The sequence below is a fragment of the Mytilus californianus genome, unplaced genomic scaffold, assembly GCF_021869535.1.
Source record: "Mytilus californianus isolate M0D057914Y unplaced genomic scaffold, xbMytCali1.0.p SCAF_13, whole genome shotgun sequence".
Lineage (NCBI taxonomy): Eukaryota > Metazoa > Mollusca > Bivalvia > Mytilida > Mytilidae > Mytilus > Mytilus californianus.
This window is the reverse complement of record NW_026262615.1, coordinates 27,901,750-27,928,612: the sequence shown is the minus strand read 5'-3', so window position 1 is coordinate 27,928,612 and position 26,863 is coordinate 27,901,750. Positions and strand designations below refer to the sequence as shown.

Here is a 26,863-nt window from a genome sequence, read left to right as displayed (position 1 = left end):
GGCTGCTTGTTTGTTATCTATATCAACCACACTTGCATTAAATGCATTAGAATTAAAAAAAAAACATACTATAGATTCTTTATCTACGTATTCTTTAAGAACATAAATAGTTCTCATTAATCTTTTTTTTTATCTCATTGTTTGTATTGTATTATAAAAAAAAATATTGATGTTGTAATGTTTATGCCCTTTGGGACCCATAATTGGAAATAAAAATATCTTATCTATAGCTGTTGTGCATAATTTTCTCAACTTCTACAGTGGCGGATCCAAAGGGGGGGGTTCCGGAGGGTTGGACCCCCCCTTTTTTTGACGATCAATGCATTTGAATGGGGACATGTAGTTGGAACCCCTCCTTTATCCTGGGTTAGGACCCCCCCCCCCTTTTTATAAATGGCTGGATCCGCCCCTGTTCTATGTTTTAAGATAGAATTTATTTTGCGTGCAATTTGATATAATTATAAAAATATAACTATTGACGATGAGTATTGTTTCATTTTACCTTTTATTTGATACAGGACACGAAAAATTGATATTCTGCCGACCTCGTTTAATTTTAAGGACAATAATTCAGGGCTGCCAAGTTAAATGCGTGAGACGCGTGAGACTCACGCATTTTCATGCATATTTGGCGGCACTTTCCTTTGATCTATTGTTTTTTCTCTTTGATCTTTACAATTTTTGCCAAATCTCACGCATTTGCTTCAAGAAAACTTGGCAGTACTGCAATATTCCTATTTAATATTTTTTTGTCAATGTTTAACATAAAGCAGGTCTCCAATTTGTAATGTTCTTTAAGCTGTCTTATATGTTCTTAGTGTATTATTATGCTTTTGTAGCAAAAATAAAGCCTGTTTGCTAACTAAAGACTTAAATTCAGGGGAGAGAAACAGGTTAAAAGGCGGGAAGTTTGTAAAAGTTAGTTCCCTTTTTAAAACATCCGCCTTCTTTATTTGTCGTCTGCATTTTTTAAGGAAGATGTCAAAGATCATATGCTAAAGAATTTAAGATGGTAAATATGTCATGGTCATGATTTTCAAGTAGAGCACAATAAAAATACAAATCGGGTACAGGTAAAAGAAGTTAAATTCGTTTAGAGGGCAGTATTACTTCCAAAATGCATTAGTCGCCGAAATGCACACGAGTTCAAGGGGATGACCATTTGATATTCCGGGAGGGGGTGTTAGGAAGTATTGATCTAGTCATTTTGGTACGGAAAATATAACTTAAAGTTGCTGTATACATGGTATAATACACTATATGACCTTTACCTCATTCTCATGTATATAGTTTTTATGGCACAAATTTCTTGCAAGTAAGTAAGTAAGTAAGTAAATTTTATTTATAGTCGGGGCATGATATGTACAATTCAACAAGGTACACATGAGCTCTGTATAGAGCTCTTAACCGACTTGATATTTAAAAACAAATAACAAATTATAAGCACATTTGACAAACTTCACATACAAATAAAAACACATGCATAAATATAAATTAATAGCTAAGCAAACATGCATAAATCAAAGCAAGCAATCTAAAAAGAAAAGAAAAGCAAATTTTGCTTTAACTGTCATAAAGACAAAAGCTAAGCAAATAAATAAAATGTTCCGAAAGTTGCATCTCTATGGCTGTCTCAAAAATTTTGGATATTGAAGGAAGTACACTCACTGGTATGTAATTACCCTTTTCAAATACACTGTTTTTTTTATGAATTGGTGCCACCTGGGCAATTTTGAGTGAGTCTGGAAAGACTGAGGTAGACAATGACAAATTTACAAGATCAGCTATTGGCTTCGTAACTACAGGTTTAGCATATAGTGTAACAGTTTTGGTGATATTCCGTCAATACCTGTTGCTTTTTTGACATTTATTTTATTTATTCGTTTCAAAACAAAATTTTCATTAACTGGTTGAAAACTTAGTGCTGATGATGACAAATCTGTATATATATTTTTTTTATAATTGCATCAATACTTGGATGTTTTTCATCGATAACGATGTCGTTATCTCCAATGTTCTTAGCTACATTAACAAAGAAATTGTTAAATGTCTCACAAATTTCATACATGTATGTCCTATGGCAAGTCTATTACCATATATATTTGGTATACATGTATGCCTTTGACCATAATTATCATGGATCAGTGATCAAGGTTAAGTTTTTTGTTTTCATTAAATTTAGTTGGTATCTCAGAAACCATTAATTTTTTAAAGGTAAACTATTGTTGCAGTGTACAGAGTGATAGTAAGTTTTTCATGTACGGCTCAGTCTGGCAGAGTTTATCTGACCTTGAACTAATTTTTTTTGCTCATTGGCCAATGGTAAGTTTTTGTTGTTCGGAACTATCAGAAACTAAATATAACACTGTGTTAGTCTCAGGTCTGTTTCTCATTATTTTAGAAATTTTATGTTTGGAATGACTAAGGTGGCAGAGCTCAGTCTGACCTTGAACTTATTTTCATGGTGAATTAATTGATCAATGCTTAGATTTCATGGTTAAGTCAGGTTCTCCAAAATTGTAAGCAATCATTCAACTTTATTCGGTGTATGGATTGAAAGCAAGGTGTACATAAAATTTAGAATGGAAATGGGGAATATGTCAAAGAGACAACAACCTGACCAAAGTGCAGAAAACAGCCAAAGGCCACCAATGGGTCTTAAACACAGCGAGAAAATCCTGCACCTGGAGGCGGGCTTCAGCTGGCCCTTAAATAAAAATGTGTACAAGTTCAGTGAAAATGGACGTCATACTAAACTCCAAAACATATCAATGAACTAAAATTAAAAATCATACAAGACTAACAAAGGCCAGAGGCTCCTGACTTGGGACAGGTGCAAAAATGCGGCAGGGTTAAACATGTTTTGTGAGATCTCAACCCTCCCCCTATACCTCTAGCCAATGTAGAATAAACAAACACACAGCAATACGCACAGTAAAACTCAGTTCAAAAGAAGTCCGAGTCTGATGTCAGAATAGGTAACAAAAGAAACTAAGCAAAATGACAATGATACTTAAATTAACAAAGGACTACTAGCAGTTACTGACATGCCAGCTCCAGACTTCAATCAAACTGATTGAAAGATTATGTCTTCATCATATGAAAATCAAGCACAATCCCTCCCATTAGGGGTTTAGTATCATGCCATCATAAAATTCAGTTCAAAAGAAGTCCGAGTCTGATGTCAGAATAGGTAACAAAAGAAACTGAGCAAAATCAATGATACTTAAATTAACAAAGGATTACTAGCAGTTACTGACATGCCAGCTCCAGACTTCAATTAAACTGATTGAAAGATTATGTCTTCAACATATGAAAATCAAGCACAATCCCTCCCATTAGGGGTTTAGTATCATGCCATCATAAAATATATGAGAAGAACATAACCCATATCATGCCAACAACTGGTTTTAGAACAAATGTGTTTATTTCCAATGCATGTCTGTATGGCATTTTCATTTGACTTTGACCTTTTAAACTCATTTTATACATTTATCATTGATAAATTTCAAAATAAGGAGATGTGGTATGATTGCCAATGAGACAATTATCCACCAAAGTTCAAATGAAGTGGATGTAAGCAATTATAGGCATCTGCTATAAAAGTCCTTGACATGAAAAATATGGGCTATTTAAATGATAACTTTCCTTTAAACCTTTGTCAGTCTCTTGTATAATACTATATGTGATGTTTTTATGTCAGATAATGTATTATGATAAGTTGGTTCTTACTACCAAAGATGGTAGCAGTATTGTGCTCTGTTTAAAAAATGCTGTTTAGTCAGAAGTTCTTATTGTAATCATAGTATTCCAGTAGTAGAACTTCAAGGTCATCTGGATGCACCTGTGCCAAGCTTATAATGATACTAAACAAAAAATATAAAACATGAAAGATGTGGATAAACATGTTATTTCACCTACAAAGACATTTTTGGCAACAGTTGAACAGACTGACTTAATTTACTGACATTTTATTTTTTACACAAACTTATTTGACTTACCTTATGCTGTTCATAAAAATGCAAATAGATCATAGATGGAAGAATTGAACAAGAAATCACAGTCAAGATATAATAGTTTGATGAGAGATATACTGTTTGGTATTGTATCTGCACTTATTTTTTTTATATAATCAATGAATGCACATGCTTTCTTGTGAATGTCACACTAAAAGCGTTACACTCCTGACATTTTTGGGCACATTTTTGGATATTATTTTTTAAACAGAGCACATACTGCTACCATCTTTGGTAGTAAGAACCAACTTATCATAATACATTATCTGTCTGACATAAAAACATCCCATATATAATATTATTCAAGAGACTGACAAAGGTTTAAAAGAAAGTCTTTTTTTAGCCAAATTGTAAATATGTAAGAAATATATAGAAATTTTAAACCAGTACTTCTTAAATGTGCACCAAAATTATATGTTTAATATAAATTAAGGCTCTACATAATTTCAGATCAGTTTTAGGTTAAAATATGGTAGCAATAGATTATGGTCAGGAGTGTAAGATTTGTTACACTCCTGACTAGTTTCTAATGTAGCTATCTAAAACAAAATTCAACATGACTCCTTTAAAACAATAATTGTAACATCTTTATAGTTACTGAAAAAGTATGTCAGGAGTGTAACAAAAGGATCAAAAACATATATATATATGTATTTTTTAACTGGAGAAAGTTTGAAATTGACTGAAGCACTTGGTGTGAAATTTTTAAAGGATGTAATGAGATCATATATGTTTGATTTCTTATAAGTTTTATCATGTTTGTATAAAGTTTAAACTTTTGCAATGAGATATAAAAACTTTTTGTTATTAGATATTAAAGAATAACATTGAAAATTGGTGAAATTTACATATTTAAAAAAAAATTCCCTCTATCATACGAGTAAAAAATGGTAGAAAAATTAACTATTATCTTTAATTCAACAAAAAAAAAATTTACATTGATATTTATACGTATTTGTGTTTGTAAGTTGATTATAGTATGTTGTTGATTCCTTTAAAAAATTGATGAATTCTTATGAGTAAAAGGTTGTAAAAATATTAGTTTTCACTTTTTTCATTAACCCCAGCTGGTAGTGGTACTCACTGTTTTTGTATACTGTAAATTCAGAAATTATTGCGAGGTATTTATTAATGCAAATAATGCTACTGAATTATTAGTATAGCAATAATAAGAACTCACATTCTGATATCTGATGCATATATCTGTATGCAGCTTTTCCTGAAATTGCAATAATTAATCTCGCATTTATATCCATTCTTCAAAAATGGCAATAATAAATGCAGGCAATAATTTCTGAATTTACAGTACTTGAATGTCTCTGGATTAAAGTAGAATGGTAGAAAATAGATTTGCAATGACTTAATTTTTTACCATGTTTGTCACACTTTATCATCATTTTTTTTTTAACAATATGAAACAATTCAATTGATGAAATTAAACGGCCTAATTTATAACAAAACAGTTTACTAAAAACAAATATGACAAACATGAACCAACGTCGACCATGCACTGAACTCAAAAGTTCAGTTTATGTTATACTTGTACAAAATGTAGTTAAACCATTAATTTAACATAGTTTATCATTTATATCAAGACTTTTTAACATAAATTCAATTATACCAGTAAAGCAGGCAGATGATATTACAGCATGTGCAAACTTGTTTTATTATTTTAAGAAACCATGCTATCTATTATTTATGTTTATATTAGGTCAGATGTCCATCAGTAGACTTCAGTGGTCATCTTGATGGTTAATAACATTTTATGTAACGTTATTAACCATCCCTGTAACTGTATTGTTTGACCTTAATGCATAAATGAACAGTACTATACAAATACACAAAAACATCCAAAGACTTTCCAGTTAATATATTAAAGATGATATTTATTTTTTGGTTCTCTTAAATTAATTTGTTGCATTATAATATATAGAAATAAGAAGATGTTGTATGATTGCCAATGAGACAACTTGAGATCTCCACCAGAGACCAAATGACATAGAATTTCAACTGTTTAAACAACTATAGGTCACTGTATGTCCATAATTAAACTGTTTGAGTATAAAATACTGTAGTTCAGTTAAATATATTATTTTCAGTTCAATGCTGCAACCAAACTACTGGAAGTTAACGCACTCATTAAAGAGAAAGAACTACGGAAAGCTAATGAAAAAAAAAAAAGGGATCAAAGACATGCTCAAAATCCGAAAGATGAAAGAAACCCAATACCAGAGACAGCGCACAAATCTCCTGAGAAAGTGCACAAATCTCCTGACAAAGAGCAAAAATCTCCTTTGAAGGAGCTCAAATCTTTTGAGAAGGAGACCCACTTGGGTCATACTTTTAAACAGTTAATGACCTCTCTCGATGCCAATACAAAAATATTGGCACAAACCGTTAATTTTTTACGACAGGCACAACATCCAGTCAACGAAGGAACTGATCGACCTGTATCAAAAATTCAGACTCACCATTTATCTGAGGACGATCATAGAAAAGACAAAAGGAAAGAGAAGGTCAATATATATATATAGAATGAATTAAATTATTTATAAACTTAAGTTATATATATATATATATACAAGTCTAAATTGAAAACAACGTTCAAACCTATATATATGACTGTATTCAGATAAACTTCAAATTACATTCTTTTTTTTAAATTTCAAAATATAGATCATTAATCTCAGGTGTACCAATCTGGGTGCTTCCAAAACCTTTAACATTTTTATCTTTAAAATTTATGAATTGATTTCTTTGAAATTTTGTTTAATACGTTGAATATAAAGGTCAAGAATTGTCCTAAACACTAATTTTACAAGTATATAAAAAAAGATGTGGTATGATTGCCCATGAGAAATCTATCCACTAGAGTTAAAATGAAGTGGATATAAGCAATTATAGGTCACCTAAAGGCCTTCAACATTGAGAAAAAGGCCCTGATATGAAAAATGTGAAACAATTCAAACCAGAGAAATAATGGCCTTATTTATTGCAAAACAATTTATAAAATACAAATATGACAAACATGAACCACTGGCAACCACTGAACAACACTCGACAGTCTATTGACTTGGGACAGGCACATATATTAAACATGTTAAAAAAAATTGGCGGGTTAAACATGTTTTTCAGTGCTTTAATATCACTCCCCTAACCTGGGATAGTGGTGTAACAGCACAACATAACATAAGAACAAACTGACGAGTAAAAAATGTTTTGATGAACTAGCACAAAACTGTTATAGAGAGTATTTTCTCTTTGTTTAAACAATTCAGTCTTTTATTTGTAATATTTGCTAAGCCTGGGAAACACAGGATATTTTAATGAAATGTTTGAGATTGTTTGTATTCTTATGGGCAAGGATCAGATAAATAAAGACATGCCCAAACATTTCTTTTGATCATTTTTTTTTTACTAATTAGGCCGTGCAAAAAAGATTGTTGGTTTCCCCTAACAGATGAAAAAAAAGAGCAGGACGTTCTTTTAAGACAATTAACAATGATGCTTTAATTGTCTAATAATTTCTAAAAAAAAGGTTTCATTTATCAATTTTAGCTCACCTGGGCCAAAGGACCCATAGGGCCAAGTGAGATTTTCTCATCACCTGGCATCCATTGTCTTCGGCCCTCGTCGTTGTTGTCCGTTAACTTTTACAAAAATTTTCTCCTCTGAAACTGTTGAACCAAATTTAACCAAACTTGGTCACAATCATCATTGGGGTATCTAGCTTTCAAAATGTGTTTGATGACCCTGCCTGACATCCAAGATGGCCGATAGAACAGAGGGGTAAAATGCAAGTTTTGTTTTTTATTTTGAAAACCATTATAAAAGGAGAAAATCTGACTGAGGCAGAAATGTTCAAAATGTTGAGCTCTACCAATTGTCCATTTGTGTCAAAACTGTCAGGGGACTAAAAAAGTTTTATTGCCCATAAATAACAAATTTTATCATCTTTTTCATTTTTGCCTATTATCATGATTATCTTGAAAACTATGATAGATATAGAGAAACTTTAGATTGCAAAAATAATCAGCAAGAAAAGATCTACAAACAAGTTTAGCATGGTCGAAATCATTGGTCTACACCTTATAAGAGTTATTGCCCTTTGATGTCGATTGTTACCAATTTTTTGCGTATTTGCCTTATATCTTAAAAATTATGATCTAGATAGATAGAAACTTAAATAAGCAAAAATGATCAGCTAAGACATTATGGAGGAAATCGTCTGACGACTCCTGTTTGGAGTTATTGCCCTTTAATGATGATTTTTACCAATTTGTTTTCGTTTTATGATAAAAATTATAATACCGGTAGATAAATAGAAACTTTGAATAACATAATTGATCACTAAGGCAATTTAAGATCTACAAACAAGTCAAATTTTCCGATATAGTTAGTAGACTGTCACTCTTTATTGGAGTGATTGCCCTTAAAACAGGCTAAAATGAGGGTTTTTTACCCTCTTTTGTGTTTTGAGCAAAACTAAAGAAGATAGAGAGGAACTCTAAATAGACAAAACTATCATCAATACAAGATCAACAATTTTTTTTTTCATGAATTCTATTTCCTGTCTGCAATGTTGTAGAGAGTCCTTAGTTTGATATGCACATAGACCTTAGGTGAGCGGCACAGTCTATCTAGCCTCTAGTTAACATTAGTTAATAAATTGGTGAAGATTGACGGGCCGACGGCTGCCAACAGTTTTCATGCAATAACTTATGAACCGTTCAACCAATGCTTTTATAATTTTAATACATAGACATACTCAATACTAATGACAAAATGGGGGTCAGAGTGAGTGAATTCCATATTGATGATTTTCACTTTTGCTGTCCAGGAGTAAAGGTTCTTGATAGATTGTAAAATGGCAGTTTAATTATGTTGTTTCAACCAACGAATGCTCTTAAAATTTTAATATGCTGTTACTGATGTCAAGATGGTGGTCAAGTTGGATATTTATGATTTTCGTTTCTGTCATTCAAGAGTTACGGTTCTTGATAGATTGGAAATTTATTCATTATGTTCTTTCCGTGCAATTACTATAAATGAACCATTCAGCCAATGCTCTTAAAATCTTTTAAATATGCACCCGTACAGAAACTGCTAACAAAAGCACATAAGTTTCACATGTGAATCACATAAGATGCAAGTAAGAATTGTATGCAAATTAGACCACTCACATGTGCAGTTTGGTATTTCATATGTGCCCAAAAAAACCTAACATGATGTGCAATTCAAACCTCATATGAGCTTTTATCATCTATGTTAGTTTTATGTTAGTTTTGTACTTAGAAAAGTTCTTCAATTCTTCTAACCATTTAAAACCAACTTAGATCATTGCTCATATGAGCTTTTTCAAACTGACATGCCCAGTTTATATACTTCCTGTAAATTCAAATTTGCAGGGAGAAGGAGATGAAAAGTGTTAAGCAATATTATTGTTCTATTTAAACTATCAATTTATGGCATTGTTTTGAATCTGATATTAGTTAAATCTTTGTAAGTTATCATTTTTATTTCATTTTTGTTTCAAATTCTAAAATATATTACAATTTGAAGTCCTTTAAGGAAATGCGTGTTTCAGATAAGTTATATGTAGATAAATTGTTTGAAACTTTTTGAAATTAAGCACTGTAAAAGACAATCATTATATATATGTACTAAATTTGTAAGTCACGCAGCACTTAAGTTTCATAATTATGTAATGTAATATTTTTAGTCATTATTTTTTAATAAAAAAAGGACAAATAATATAAAATCTTAACTCAGTAATTAACAATAATAAATAACATATGATGTGTTATTTAAAAGTATTGCATTTATTTTATGTCCAACTATTCAAGATCTTCATTTTGGAGCTTATCCTGTTTTTACTTAGCAGCCATTTTGATTTGGCCTGTAGGCACATTCATTTGAGTCATGATCACCATCTGGAGATAATTAGATAACAAAATCAAATGGGCCAACTAAATTTCACATGTGCAAAATGTGAGCAGCTTCTTATATGAGCAATCTGATAAAATGCACATGTGAAACAAAAAAGCTCACATGAGCATTTGCAAGTGAGGTTTTTAACATACAAATTAGGTTAGTTTTATGTGCAATTTTTGTGCTCACAAAATGCTGACCTAATTTGCATGTTAAAAACCTCATGTGCAATCATGTTATTTTCTAACGTTAGATCTAATGTGAGCATCTTATGTGAAACTTGTTAAGCTGCGTAACCGTTTGGTCAGGGCTGTTACAGTGTGATCGAGTGTTGCAAAATGGTGGTCCAATTTGATATTGGCAATTTTCAAGAATTTACTGTCAGTGGTTTTAGAAAAAAATCTTTATAGAACAAAACTGCATGTGCCTTGTTTGATTTTTTGCCAAAAAAAATATAGTGAAGTCATTAATAAGTTTAACAGAAAACACAGAGATCTGCAAACAGAATACTTTGAATGTCAGAAGTGATTGCATGTTTATGTAAAGCAATAAGATGTTAATAATATATAAAGAAGCACTGAAGGGTTCCCCTAGCTACCAATTGACAGGCACATTAACATGTCCATTTCAGAGTTCTTTAAATGTTTTTTTCCTGGTGGTCCTTAAAGAAAACCTGCTGGTCCTCACTTTAATATTTCTATTGCAAAATACTAAAATTGTGTCAGTCCTTTGCAGAATTTTGGTGGTCAAAACCTTCACACCACCACTTTTGGAGAACTCTACCATTTTAAGATGACATATAATGATTTGCGTGCTGTGTCAGTGATTTCAAAGGTCATAGTTTATATATTTTCAGATGGTGGTTGAACTCCGATTGACATTTATGAAGATCACCGACATAGATACAGTTACTCAGCAGTTTGAAGCTGAAATTCTGGTCAGAGCAAAATGGATGGAACCATTACTCAGTGGCAAATTTGATATTGTATGTTCATTGTATTTCTGTTTTACATGAAATTTTAAAATAGTCTAAATTTACAGGTAGTTTGCTATACTTTAACAGAAGTGTCCCTTAAGCAATTTCTAGGCATGAATAACATTTTGAATGTTTAATTTTTAACAAATGTAAAAGTTGCAAATCTTGGGATGTGTCGTGATTTATTTTTACTCTGTGATAATTGAAGAAAAGTTTAATCAACTATTCTGTGGACCCTGTTGAATGAAACAAATTCTATAAGGAAAAAAAGCTATGATTCCTTTTACAAATTCTGGAATATATTTATCACAATGAAAATGAGCGTTTTCTGGAACTGTTCATCAAAGATCATAATAAATCATCAATGCTTTGGAGGAAAATGCAATGTCTGCACCCTTCTATTCTATAAATTGGTTTTATTGTCAATATTGATTGAGGCATTTTATATGTCATATTGTGTAGTAATTCATACCAATTAAGTAAAGAGCATGTATATAAACATGTGAGTCAGACTTAAAACTCGTCTTACACAAATGTCTTGATCAAAGCATGGACCACATTTTCACACTGGTCAGACATCGATATGTCAACTTGTATATTTTTTAGAGGTCTGGTCAAATGTTTACTATATTGGACTCTAGTAAATAATAATAAAAAGTAATGTTCAATTATGTAAGGAAAGATATTTAAAGCAATAATTATAATGTTGTTAGTTTATGAAGCTGAAATACTAAAATATCAAATTGTTATTGTTTGACTTTAGGCCTTTGATCCACAAATAATGTGGTGTCCTAATTTGTTAGTGCTGAATCTGGATGGTGGCTTTATTATTGATAAGCACTGTTACAAAGTGGTCCATAATGCACCTGGATATAGAGCCCCATTGGTTGTCTGGTTGTGGAGATTCAAAGGATTCTTCAAGGAAAACTTAGAACTGGCACATTTCCCAATAGACGTACAGGTATAATAATAATCTGTGTACTGTTTGTTGTAAGTTTGCTCTTATATATGTCTTTACCATCACCACCCACAATCACACACACCCCTGTCCCTCCCCCACACACCCACATAAATAATAATTATTAAAGACAAGATTGAAAAAGAAATTTTAATCACCTGAAAAAAAAAAATCCTGCTATGTACCAAAAAAGACAACATTTTACTTACAAAAGGCGAAACAAGCATTTTTTTTTTTATAAAAATACTAACTCAATATACTAGCTTTCATACTGCCTTAAATAAAAATGTACTAAAGATATTTGATATTTTTAAAACTCTTAAGCACGCCATCCCCGGCTCTTCAAAGTTTTCTCAAAATGATACAAAATTAATTTGGTCCAGCCAACCATTCTTCTTAACTGGAACAGAATCTTTTTTACAGGACATTTACACATATGATTTTGACTATATTAAAAATTGTACTGGTCATTTGGTCCAGTAATGCTTATCACTTAACTGGACCAATTTTTACTGGACTTTGCCCAATGTCTGGCGACCTTGGGAATGACTGTTTTAAAACAAATACTGTAAGTTGAGAAATAATTGCAAAGTTTGTATTTAAATGTGAAAAATGTGACATTTACTGTCAGGTTTGTAATAACAAAAATAACATAATTCCAATAGTGAGTTTTCTTCAAAAAAATTTTTGCTGTCACATTTAAATCAGGTCTCACATTTTTACCAGTAATCAGTGAAAAACCATAATAAATGCATGCACTCAGTCTGCAGCGTTAGCCACTAGTCCGATGCCCCAGACTAGTAAAATTTTATTAAGACTAGTAAGTTTTTGCAAAACTTTGTTCAGCCACATAAGAAAAATGTTGGAATATTGGTCCTAGGATTAGATGTTGGAAAAGATTTTGGTACAGACTGTGCACTAATTTCTGAATTTATTGTACATTACTAATATTAAAACTAGTTGATTACTTATTAAAACTAGTTGAACTTTTTTGTTTTGTAATTTAGGACCTAACCATATCACTAACGACAGAACGATCAGACGAGGAGGTTGACTTGATTGAAGACAATAGTTCTCTAAGTGGAGTAAATACTGGTACTTTTATGGATGCACAAGAATGGGACATATATACACATGTTGAGACGTACGAGGGCAAAACAACTTTGGAATATGCGAGTGATGAGACGCATCCTATCTTTTATGTCCAGTGTAGAGTTAAGAGAAAAGTTGGTTATTTCTTGTGGAATATTGTGTTTATTGTGGTAAGTGATATTACAGATACATTTTGTGATTAAAAAAATTGAGAAGAAAATTGCCATATAAACACTTTTTGTTATATTTAATTAAATATCATCATAATCTTACTTTTTGCATCTAACGAATTTATACATTCAAGAGAATTTTAGAATCTTATGAAAAGAATTAATTGAAATTATTACATTGGTTGCAATGAATTACCATGATTTCCCAGTGAAATAAAAACTGAGAATTTCACATGTGAAATAAACTCGGTTATTCAGTTATTTCACTCTTCTGACGTTATACAACGATAGGTGTTGTCAAGACGTTGTCGATGATGTTGCATCAAAACAAATTGTGAATGCGTAAAAAAAAGATATAGATGGGCAAGGATCAGATAAGTGTAAAAAGTAACGCCCGAACATTTCTTGTGAAAATTTTCTTTACTTATGTGTGTAAATAAGAGTCAGAAACCAATACAATGTGGTGTTTGTTGTGTATATATATTATAAATAAAATCATTTATTAACTATTTGTGGTTCCATTTTTTTATTGGGTTTAATCCTGAAATATTGTCAATGTTTTTTGGCTGCCATTTTGTGACATTTGATAGGCCTTTGAGAAAATTAAATTAGAATATCACTTTGTCAAATTGCATGTTCTCCAGCTTTATTATTATTGAGAAATAATTTATGCAGATTTATTGAGAAAAAACTCTTCAAAAGTCACTGTTTGCCCATTATGCTGTCTGTCAAATATAACCTAAATTTTAACTTTGTTTTATACTGTTGAACTGTCTAATATAACCCTACAAATGTTCAGGAACCTTCAAATTAGATAATATTATCCTTTAAAACTTGCTAAGAAATATTGCATTCAGACATAGTTATTTCAAAAGACTGCATTTCAAATTTTCAAAAAGTTTTGTCTGTCAAAAAGTAAGGCAATCAAACTGTCTATATTTACATGAAAGAATGGTATATATCATCACATCATGTGCTTTGTAATTGGTTTGGGTACACATGATTACTATGTCATCGATCTATGTGTCAAAAATGGATAGTGTAACTTGTAGAAGGGTAAGTTTAGTGTCGGTCAAATATTTTTTCAAGAATAATGGGTGTTCTAATATTTAATGATTGTACAAAGTGTCTCATATGAGATACAACCACTAAATATCATGTTATGGTTATATTTAACATAGATATTGTGACAGATATTGACAATAATTGTTTGTTAAAATGAAATATTTAAATGAAAACAAGGAAACTATTTTTGCCAGTTACTATTTGACAATTAATCAACGAACGACCGTTATTGTTCGACCTCCCTGTGTAACGGGCGAACATTTGCATTGGTTTGAACAGAGAATTTCATGATACCAGTGAACTGTTATTATTCTACCCTAACATTGAAATTGTGCAATAGAAAAGCAAAGTTGATTCATTCATGCAGTTCCAATTGCACATGCAATCATATAGAACAGGTGTTATTTTTGACAATATTCCGTAAAATAATTAGTTTATAATTCCTGTTGAACTGTGTTGATATACGCAATGTTATTTAGTAGTTTGTAAGAAATGCTGGTTCTACATCTTTGATTAAGTACCAAAGTTTTGAGTACATCATTTCTTTTAAAATTCTCATGCATGAGTGCAAAATTTAACTTGTAAAATGTCAAACTGTCAAACAAAACTTCTGTCTCACTATACAAATGAATTATTATTAGTATCTATTTTCTATTGTTTTTTTTTTGGTTTCCCCTACAAACATTTTGAAGTATTTTACCAGTTCTGACTCTACAGGTGTCCAGTTGTGAGAAATTAGGTTGAAAAATAAAAAAATATACAGCATATTTTTGTGACTCCCGTTACACGGATGTGACCTGTGACTTATAAAATGTCAAACTGTCAAACAAAACTTCCATCACGCTATACAAATTAACGATTATTGATATCCATTTCCCATTGGCTCTGTGGGTTTTCACTACTACCAGTTATACAATCTTAACCATTTTGACTCTCCTGGTGTCCAGAAGATTAGTTGGAATGGAAACTAAACAAATATGCATCATATTTTTTTATTATACTTCATGTCAAAATGCAAGATTTTGATTGGTTAATACGAGGGAGACAATTTACTCTATTCCATGGTAAATACTCTATTACCCTTCACGGAGACGCTTGATCAAGTGTGCGCTTTATTAAATACGACTCTATCCTATGGCAAATACTCTATTACCCTTCACGGAGAAGCTTGATCAAGTGTGCGCTTTATTAAATACAGATGGTTGTTATGTACAAGACGTCATAGTTTTTTACTTTGAATTTGAAATTTAATCAACAGTAATAACAGAACATTCAGTATAATAAATTAAATAACACATATCTGAGAGGGTGATAGAGTAGATTATTACCCCTCGAAAAGACATTGTCAACCTTGGTTTCGCCTCAGTTGACAATGTTTTCTCGGGGTAACAATCTGCTCTATCACCCTCTCAGCTATGTGTCATTTATATAGTGACGTCCTTTACTTTTTTTTTAACCCTATTATTCTTTTTAACTTTAAACTTCCAAGATGTGCATTTTCATGAGTTAAGAACAAGAATGAAAACCATATAATTTAATTAATTTGAAATACATTTCAAATTTTATTTAATCTAAAGTTAGCATGTCAAACTTGTCAATGTAACGTCCATCACAAAAGTTGTGCCTTTGTTTGAACCAAAGAACTATCTCTATATAATCACAAAAGTGAACTCTGAAAAGTTGAAGATTCCTCTGATATATTTAAAATCTTAATATATGGGCTTAAATGTGACGGACGTTATGTCACACAAATGTTACACTTTATCTGATCCTTGCCCAGTTCCTTACATTTTCTACTTTAATTCCTTTAAAAAGTCCATTGTTAATGTAATACAAAGAATAACTAACTAAGAATTCACATATCGAAAAATATTCGACTCGTGTGACTGAACAACACTGATAATTAACTCATTAGCTATGCGCATTCGTTAATTAGTGTGTTGTTCGGTCACTCGTTGAATATTTTTCTATATTTGAATTCTTCAATTAGCTATTCTATAAACAATATGTCTTGGCCCCACTGTATTGTATGAAAGTGTCAACTTTTATGGGGAAAAATATCACTTATACTGTTGTTTGTATAACATTAAGAAAAGAGGTCCTAGGTTTGGTCTAGAAGGGCAGATTTTGAATTTTTTGACAATATTGAGTGGCTCCCATGAAATTGAACACATTTATGAAATCAAAATGATTTTCTTAATTCTAATTGATAATTTTTTTACGCCCGTTAACGGGACATATTATGGCATACCTTTGTCTGTCCGTCTGTCGTCAACATGTTGGACAATAACTCAGAAACGCTTTAACCAATTTGCAAAAAGCTTTGGTGAATTGTTTACATCTATAACCAATTTGCATGAAACTTTGGTGAATTCTTTATATCTATTGACGTGAGCTGCCTTTCGTTTTTTATAAATTTTAGATTTTAAATTTCAAAGTTATGGGGTTTTATTCATTAAAAAAGGTGGATTTTCCAGTTTTCCGACAAAAACTCAAAAACCCTTTCACCAATTTGCAAGGAACTTTGGTGAATTGTTTATATCTATTGACATGAGCTCCCTTAGGATTTTTATAAATTTTAGATTTTATATTTCCAAGTTATGGGGTTTTATTTATTAAAAAAAGGGTGATATTCCAGTTTTCGGACAATAACTCAAAAAATGCCTTCAGCAGTTTTCATGAAACTTTGGTGAATTGTTTATATTTATTGATGTAAGCTCCCTTTTGATTATTATGAATTTTAGATTTTAGGTTTCTGAGTTATGGGATTTTAAATTATTCATAAAAAAGGGGTGATTTTCCTGTTTTCAGACAATATCTTTAAAGTACTTTGAGCAGTTTTCGTGAAACTTTGGTGACAGGTTTATATCTATTAAGATAACCTCCCTTTAGTTTTTCATAAATTTCTGATATGCATTTGAGAAGTTATTGAACTTTATTCTTTTAAAAATGTGACGGGCGTATCATGCGCTCATGGCGCAGCTGTTTATTTAAAATAATTTGTGGTGGGGATGAGATATATTTTTTTGTCCAATAATGTATCATTTAAAACAAGATTTTTACACTGTTCAAAGTAAAATAAATAGTTTTTGACACTGCAAAAGTTCAAAGACAATTAAAGAACATTTTTGCAAATTCAGTTTAAGGTAGATTCATGGTATACCGCCATCTTGGATTGTACTATCGCAGTACATTATCAGTCTAGTTATTTGTCCAAATCTACAAATTTGTAGACAGATGTGCAATTTTATTGATTAGACAGTTTATATATATGAAGAAAACTTGCTGATTTATTGCATTATCCAAAATATTTTAACAAATACCAAACATTTGTGTTTTAGAATAAATTTTTTCAACTAAGCAATTTTAGGGGAGATAACTCTTTTAGTGAAAAATTTATACTGGACTGATAGGGAAATTTTTTATTTTTACTTGTAGCAAGAAAACAAGTTCGGTGACACCATTTTTTCTTTTTATTTTCTTAAAACATATTTTAAAACCTATCTTCTCACAATTTATTTCAAAATTCTATCTCATAGATTTCTTTTTATGCACAAAAATATGTTTTTTCATGATCATTCTAACCAAATTTAGGCAATTCATAGCTTGAAAAATAGCACGGTGACCCATCCTTTTTATTATATCCTGATATTTTTCGTTGATCTATTTTCAGTCATTGATCACGGTGTTAACCTTTACTACATTTTCCATTGAACCTTCCTCTGCAGATCGTCTTGGTGTGACTATAACACTACTCCTGACTTCTGTTACATTCAAACTGATAGTAAAGCAGAGTTTACCAACAATTTCTTACTTAACTTATTTGGTAAGTATCAATAGAAAAAATTCAAAAATTTGTAATCAAGTTTAAATTTTATGAAATATTTATACTTACCAGTCAGAAACATACTTTTGGATTATCTTTGTTTACTACGTTCATAACTCGCAAACACACAGATGATCTTGATTCAAACATTAACTAACCCAGATCATCCGTGTGGTTCATGCTTCAGTTTATCGGCGTGTACAAAACATCCGCACTGAAATTAAAGCATGGGGCGGCGGTGGGAATATTGACTGGTAAGTATAAATATTTCATAAAATTTTAACTTGATTACAAATTTTTGAATTTTATTTCAATTATTTATACTTACCAGTCAGAAACATACTTTTGGATAGATTCCAAAGCAGTCCTTTTACTGAACTGGAGGCGTATGCTGTATTAATTTCTGTCATCTAAATTGCACCATATGTACAAATGTCTATATATAACACATCAATAGTTCAACACAAAATAATGTTCATCATGAAATCATCACATTTAAAACTTCCACCAAAAACCAATTCTCCAACGCAACTCGCCGAAAAATTTAACATATTTACAAATTGTCTAATATTTCATCGACTGACAAATCTCTCAGATACAATTTTCCAAATGTGGACTCTGAACTCCAATCAGCTGCTTCTAAAATAGAATTTATAGATGCACCTTTGTATTTAAAGCCCAAGAGGGTCCAACTGCTCTATTTGAATGTGCCTTAATTGATATTTTTCAATGAAGAATCAGGATATGCTAATTTAATCACTTGAACGATCCATTTAGAAATAGTTTGTGACGTTACAGGCTTATGCTGTTCACATGTAGAAAGGAATAGTTTTCCCTGTTGGTCTTTATCTAAACTACTTCTAAATTTCTTTGTTCTTTCTAAATATTGTAACAGACATGTAACAGGATCTAACTTTTTATTGTCTGTGAATGCAGGTTGAACAACAATTTTTGAATTTCTATGATTTTGTTGATCCTGCTTTGCCAAACCACTTCTAATAAATGTAATGCCTTTTTGTTGTATCCTCATTAAGCAATGGTTCACTCTGAGAGACTGCAAATTGCTAGATCTCCTGAAAGAAGTAATAGAGATTAGAAAATCAGTTTTAAATGTCAAATGTTTCAAATCAATATTTTCAATAGGTTCAAAAGGTTCTTTCTGCAATAAGGTTAAAACCAACTGCAAATCCCATTCCGGTAATAACTTTTTGGTAGGCGGTCTAGAATTAAAAACCCCTTTTATAAGTCTTGTAATATATGGATGTTGACCTGCTGCAGTATTATCAACTTGAGGTAAAACATTGGAAAGCATAGACCTGTAGCCTGCAATAGTCCTTATAATATTGCAATCCATTTTCAAACAGATCTAGGCTATAAAATCTGGTACCTGATTTAAAGTTGCATTATGGGGATTAATTTCCCTTGTACTACACCAGCTACAGTACTTCTTGAATTTTGCACTATAGTCTTTCTGAGTTCCTTTCCTCCATGAAGCTGAGAGTAAATTTCTAGCTTCTTTAGAAAAGCCCTCTGCTTTGAAAGATCTGTTGATAGAAGCCAAGCAGTCAGACTGAATACCTCTGGGTCCTAATGAAAAACTTGGGACCTCGGTTGACAGAGAAGGTCTGATTGTATCGGGAGACTGACTGGGTAATCTATCAATAGTTGAAGTAATTCCGGGTACCAGTGTCTCCTGGACCACAAAGGAGCTATCAGGAGAATCTGACACTGGAACTGCCTCATATATTGCAATATCTTGGGTATCAGGCAGATTGGGGGATATGCGTAGGCATACATTTTCTCCCAAGATATTGTCAGGGCATCCAAGGCAAAAGCTTGAGGATGTGGAATCCATGAGCAAAACACCTTTGTCTGACGGTTTTCTGCCATTAGGCAAATAGATCCATCAGAGGTTGGTCCCACAAGAGAAAAAGTTTCTGTACAATTTGAGTGTTCAGTGCAGTTCTGTACACTTGAATTTAAGTATTTACTAAACCTGTCAGTTTTATTAGCATTACTGTTTTTATCAAGTAAATGACTACTCTCTGATTGAGTATCACTCTCTTCATGATCTGAAATTAGAACCAACAGATCTCGTCTCTCTCGACGGTCTACTTATGTAAAGATATTTCTGAGCGTTCATCAAAATCTCTTACAATTCTTGGACTACCTAAATCTTCATTCAAGTTTGGTTCCAAAGGAATTAATGGTCTGCGTTCCCTCTGTACAGGGACGTTATCCATTCTGGTAACCTCCTTCTCCTGCGTGGCTGACCCACCAGTATGAGAATTATCTGCACTTTTATTAGCTGCCTGTAGCAAGCCAAAAAGTTTATCAAACCGCTTTTTAAAGCTTTAATCTTCTATGCTGAAAAGCTTTATTTCTAGATTCGCCGTCTTGGACAAACGTTTTTTAGACTTATACTTGTTGAGGATTTGTTGCCGGTTCTGGCCATTTTGGTATCACGAATTTGGTTACCTGTACTTCTGGTAATACCGACGGAATCACTTTCTAATTCTTCTTCGGATATTCTATTCGTTTCTTCCATAGTTAAACAATTATATAGTACGTCATAGTCAAAAGACAAATATTGGGGCAGTAAAACATTTACTGACCGAATGCGAACTGAACGTGTTTTGTACAAGTCGACAGATAAACTGAAGCATGAACCACACAGATGATCTGGGTTAGTTAATGTTTGAATCAATATCATCTATGTGTTTGCGAGTTATGAACGTAGTAAAGAAAGATAATCCAAAAGTATGTTTCTGACTGGTAAGTATAAATAATTGAAATAAAATTGTACAAAACCTTCTTGCTGTTATAAAGTTCCAAAACACAAAATTTCATATTATCTTTACATGAAATTAGAGCTTTATGACATAGAAATAGAGTATTATGACACAGAAATTAGAATTGGTCTTAAATTCTAGAAACTGCAAAATTTTTGATGTCATCACAAAGTGTTAGGGGTTATATAAGAATCACCATGTCTGTTCATCCTCTGGCTCTATTATATATATTTCATGTGCTCTTTCAGCATATCTCCTTCTAAACAGCTAGACTGATATTGATGAAACTTCACACAGTTGTAGAACAACACTATAGCAACCTCAGATGGATGGGGATTAGTTTCCTCTTATGATGCACATCCTGTCAGGATATGCATAGAAGAATATAATGTCTAAGGGGATATATAATCAGTTTCCATATTCCCTTATAGTAATTTTTATGCCCCGCCGTAGGCAACAGGGGCATTAAGTGTTACCCTTGACCGTCCTTCCCATTTTTTCTTTTCAACACTCTAACTTAGGTCTGCCTCATTCAAATTTTATGAAATTCATACACAATGCTAAGAACAAAAACTAGCAGACAGAGTTGGAATTTGGGCAGTGAGTCACTTACCATTCTAGAGTTAATGCCCATTTTTAACTTGGAAAATTGGCTAATTGCAAAGCTTGATCTGGGCATTCGTGTCTAGACACAATTTTCTTTTATTATTTTAAACTTGGAAAGCTAATAAATATAACCAGATGTAATTGATCTTTAGTTACAGGTATGTTTTTATTCTTAAGGACTATTTCATTAAAAAGGATTCTATAGGGTAGGAAAGGACTTGCAAAATCCCTTCACCGCCAGTTGACATTCATTGACTAATTTTGCATTAATTGAAGGACATAAAACAATAAATGACCCACGACACATGTTAAAAAATAAAACTTCTGTGCCTACTAATCACTGTATTCTTGTCATTTCCAGGATTTGTAACATAACGTTATAGCAGCTTTAGTATTACTACTTTTAGTATTCCTGGGACTAACTTCTGCACAACATGCTATTATCAGATATGTATGTCTCTCAAATACACAGAGGCTCAGCTCTATAACTTATCACTGTATTCTTGTCATTTCCAGGATTTGTATGTCATATCAGCTTTAGTATTGCTACTATTAGTATTCCTGGGACTAACTTCTTCACAACATGCTATTGTATCAGATATGTATGTCTCTCAAATACACACAGGCTCAGCTCTATAACTTATCACTGTATTCTTGTCATTTCCAGGATTTGTATGTTATAGCAGCTTTAGTATTCCTGGGACTGACTTCTGCACAACATGCTATTATCAGATATATGTTTAACATCTACACAAAGGATCAGATAACCAAATATGACAACTATTCAATTATTACTCTGCTATGCATTTTTTTGGCTTTTCATGTGATTTTTGGGGTTTACATGAGACAAACGGTAAGTTAACTTTGATTTAACTTTTTATTTGTGAACTAGTGTCTTAATCACTGCTTTCTTCACTCTTTGAAGTTTTTGAAGTATTGTAGAATTTAGGCAGGGAAAGTGATTTTTACAGTCTTCAAAAACTTTTAAGACTTAATCACCTTTCATATTGTGCATGTCCTAGAAATGGTAAATTAAGAGGATAGTAAGTGGATGGATGTCAGTTCATTATTTCACCAGTTATCTCCAGTTTCTGTAGGAGTTGTTATTGGATATTTACTGATATAAAAAAGAGGGAGAAGATACCAAAGGCCAAATCAATCTCCTAAGTCGAAAGAGAGAGATCAACAAAATCAATCTCCTAAGTCGAAAGAGAGAGATCAACAAAATCAATCTCCTAAGTCGAAAGAGAGAGATCAACAAAATCAATCTCCTAAGTCGAAAGAGAGAGATCAACAAAATCGTGGTAAAAAAGAAGAAAACTATGAAAAGAAAAACAACATTCTATACAACACTACACGAAAAACTATGAAGACCTCATGCAACAAGAACCTACCAAAACAGGGGTAAGTGGATCCTGCTCCACATAGGGCTTCCATCGTGTTGTTCATGTCAATTGTAATTACTTAAGGTAGATCAGGTGTTTTCCGCCATCTTGGATGTACAATAGCAGAACACAATCAGTTTAGACCTTTAAAAAGCAAATTTTGTGAAAAGAATGTACTTCACGGGTTATGTTCTTCTCATATATTTTATGATGGTATAATACTAATCCCCTAACAGGAGGGATTGTGCCTGATATTCATATGATGAAGACATAATCTTTCAATCAGTTTAATTGAGGTCTGGAGCTGGCATGTCAGTAACTGCTAGTAGTCTGTTGTTATTTATGTATTTATGTATTATTGTCATTTTGTTTATTTTCTTTTGTTTCCTATTCTGACATCGGACTCGGACTTCTCTTAAACTGAATTTTACTGTGTGTACTGTTGTATTTTTGTTTTTTCTACATTGGCTAGAGGTATAGGGGGAGGGTTGAGATCTCAAAAAACATGTTTAACCCCGCCGCATTTTTGCGCCTGTCCCAAGTCAGGAGCCTCTGGCCTTTGTTAGTCTTGTACCATTTTTAATTTTAGTTTCTTGTGTATAATTTGGAGTTTAGTATGACGTCCATTATCACTGAACTAGTATACATATTTGTTTAGGGGCCAGCTGAAGGACGCCTCCGGGTGCGGGAGTTTCTCGCTGCATTGAAGACCCATTGGTGGCCTTTGGCTGTTGTCTGCTCTATGGTCGGGTTGTTATCTTTGACACTTTCCCCATTTCCATTCTTAATTTTATTCATTTATTAGGCTTTTCATCTAAATAAAGAAAAACATGTGTTTTATTATATTTTTTCAACTTTTTTTTACAAATTTATACAAAATATTTTTTGTTTGATTCAATTTGTTTCAACTTTTGTCATATAAGGGGAGATAACTCTGATAATGTAACTTTTATAATGGAATGTGTTATGAATTTACCTATTTTGTTTTGTAGCAGGAACATGAGTCCTGTGACTCCCATTTTTTATTTTTATTTTCTGAAAGCACAGTATAAGAGCTATCTTCTCATATTTTATCTTAAAATTCTATCGTTTAGTTTTCTTCTTATCACAAAAAATTTGGTTTTCCATGTATAATCTGTACAAAATCTGATAATTTTGCACAACCTGTAGCATGATAGAAAAAAAAACCTGTGACTTATACTTTTATCATATTTTTGAGAAAGCATACTATAAACTGGATTTTTGCAAATTATTAAAAAATTCTATCAATTTTAATTTAGACCTCCTCCCCCCTCCTTCCTTAATATCAATTAGAAAATAATATAATGTTTCAACATTTTGAAAATATATTGGGAGAACTATAAAAAAAAATTGTAAAGGGTTGAATTTTTTATTTTGTCAGTACAGAAAAATAAAAGTTGTGAAAAAATTATGAGAAGCTGTAGACAATATTGTTTTAAATGGTGCATATTGCAAATAAATTTGTATGATTTTATATGGCTTTCATAGTGAATTTTTTGGTGATAAAACAGTATTATTTAACTTAAGGCTGATATAGCAATACAGTCAATATTTCCTTCATTATCATGATACAATCTAGTAACCAACTAATAACAAAGTCTATTTGTCTATTTGTCAGTAAAATATGGAAAAATGATAAAAACAATTTAATTTTTCTCTGGATACTGTCTTCATTAGACAAAAGTTTCTGTACAAGTTTTATTAAATTTCAAGAAGGTTTGACAAAGAAATTGATGTCTAAACATACATTTTTTCATTCTTTTCACTCAAAAGTGACTATTCCATGTATAGTCCATACAAAATCTGACAATCCTACACAACATGTAGCTTGAAAAAAGCTCAGTCAGTCGAATCAAAAATAATAATTTTTTTCTCACTTTGCTAAAATGCAGATTATATCGTGCTATTTTAAAAAAAATATGTATAATAAAAAAGTATAGGTGATTGTCACCTATACTTTTTATTATCGTATTTTTTAAAATAGCACACAGTCACCTACACTTTTTATTATACATATTTTTTTTAAATAGCACGATATAATCTGCATTTTAGCAAAGTGAGAAAAAAATTATTATTTTTAATTCGAAACACCCCCCCTCCCCTCCCCATCTACCTTAAAATTCATTTTCTTTTGATTAACTTTTATTGATTAAAAATGCTGAAGTATAAATATATATATGAAGTTAGCACTTAATTTGTGACTTCAACCTTACTTCTCCAAAATATACCTCAAATGGTGAATTAAGCATAAAAATACAGTGTGCAAAGAAAATGCATGGGTACTAGAATTCAATAGTTAATATTGATCCCACAGGAAAAAAAATTGTTCAACAATCTTTATCTTTTTATCATGTTTGAAAATTCCAATAGGGGACATATATTGCATTATTGTAGTAAATAAACCATTTTTTAAGACATTTTGGCCATTGGCCTTCTTCAGTTTCTTTATTATCCTTCTTAAAAACATGGTAGACATTTTATTTTCACAATCATTAAAATGTTTGAAAGTGCTTTTTCCACTTTAGAACACTAGAACAGTCTTTACATAAACTACAAAACTGCATTTAGTTCAATATTTTAAACTTATGTTCGAGTACAACTGTAACACTTTAGTTGATATCCTATAGGACTTTTTGATATTTATTTTGTTTGTTTTTCACCCAGGCAATCAAGAGACGTACAATTATGGTGGAAAAGGACAAATTATACAAGGTAAGTGTCATTTCAAACAAAAATTTTCTTTAAAGTTGAAGTGTAATTGACATGCCATTTTATCAGCCTGTTTGACCAAAACAATTTATCTACATTAGTACTAGTCAACCAGTCATTGATACCAATTGAAAATTGGATATAAAAAACTCCCACACACAAAAATCCAGAAAAAACCGAGTCTCATACTAATAGAAAGAAGAGAATATAGAACACAGTACATGGTTTAACCAAAGACCATAATTAGGTAAGGGACAAAAATGTGAAGAATGTCAAGATATGTCTTTGATAACAATTAAGTTATCAGACTACTCCTTGCAGGCAGGGGAACCTGTTTCCAATGGACACATTATGTTTTTATTAAAAGATTGTTCATGTTAATTTCTATAGAAGCTTGCAGTTTCAAAAAAATCCCAAATTTGACATAACAAAATATGGACTGCAACTTAAAGGGGAGACGATTGCAATTGTTGAAATTTGGAAGTAGAGAAAGAGGGAATGGCATGCATTGATAGTCAATATGCCATGAACCCTGAATGTTGGGGGCATAAAAAGAAAAATAGAACAATATTACTGTCTCATTTTTCTTTTTTAGCCACAGTCTTGTTGAGAATATAAAAATAAGACGATGTGGTATGAATGCCAATGAGACAACTCTCCACCAGAGACCAAATGATGTAGAAGGTCAGCAACTATAGGTCACCATGTTGCCTTCAACAATGAGCAAAACCATACCATATAGCGAGAGTTTACTTTACTGCCTTCAACAATGAGCAAAACCCATACCGTATAGCAAGAGTTTACTTGCGAGTATTAAATGTAAATACTGTAAATTCAGAAATTATTGGGATGCTTTTTATTTATGCGAATAATGCGACTGGGTGAGAATCACTTTAATAAGAACTCGAATTCTAATATCTAATAGATATATCTATATGCATATTTTCTTGAAATCGCAATTTTAATTAATCTCGCATTTTTGTCCATTCTTCAAAAATCACAATAATTTCTGAATTTGCAGTAGTTGTTAAATCAAAGTACTCACTGTTTGTTTATTTCAGAAATTGTAGATATATTTATATATTTCAGGCTAAGAGAAAGTTTATTGACCATTTTGGAGAGAATGCAAGGACAGAAAGAGTAATTGAAATGTCAATGTCAAAGACCAGAGGAGGCACTAGAATATAAACTACAGAATCAGTACTGGACTATCAAATGTTATCTTTATCATTAGCTCACTAGTACAACATTGCCATTATAACATTTCAATCTCATCATGAAGTCAATTTGAATATGTTTATTGGATGTATTGTAGA

At 31.7% G+C, this 26,863-nt stretch overlaps 1 protein-coding gene across 1 annotated transcript; it reads left to right on the top strand.

The window, feature by feature from the left end:
* The first annotated feature begins 942 nt into the window (after nucleotides 1-942).
* Nucleotides 943-26,863, top strand: LOC127723466 (gamma-aminobutyric acid receptor subunit beta-1-like). Its single transcript, XM_052230118.1, has 9 exons — nucleotides 943-1,012; nucleotides 6,116-6,532; nucleotides 10,804-10,932; nucleotides 11,687-11,884; nucleotides 12,889-13,143; nucleotides 17,882-18,034; nucleotides 22,100-22,285; nucleotides 25,503-25,550; nucleotides 26,637-26,863. The coding sequence occupies exons 1-9, from the start codon at nucleotides 1,010-1,012 to the stop codon at nucleotides 26,733-26,735; spliced, it is 1,488 nt and encodes a 495-aa protein (XP_052086078.1). The 5' UTR covers nucleotides 943-1,009; the 3' UTR covers nucleotides 26,736-26,863.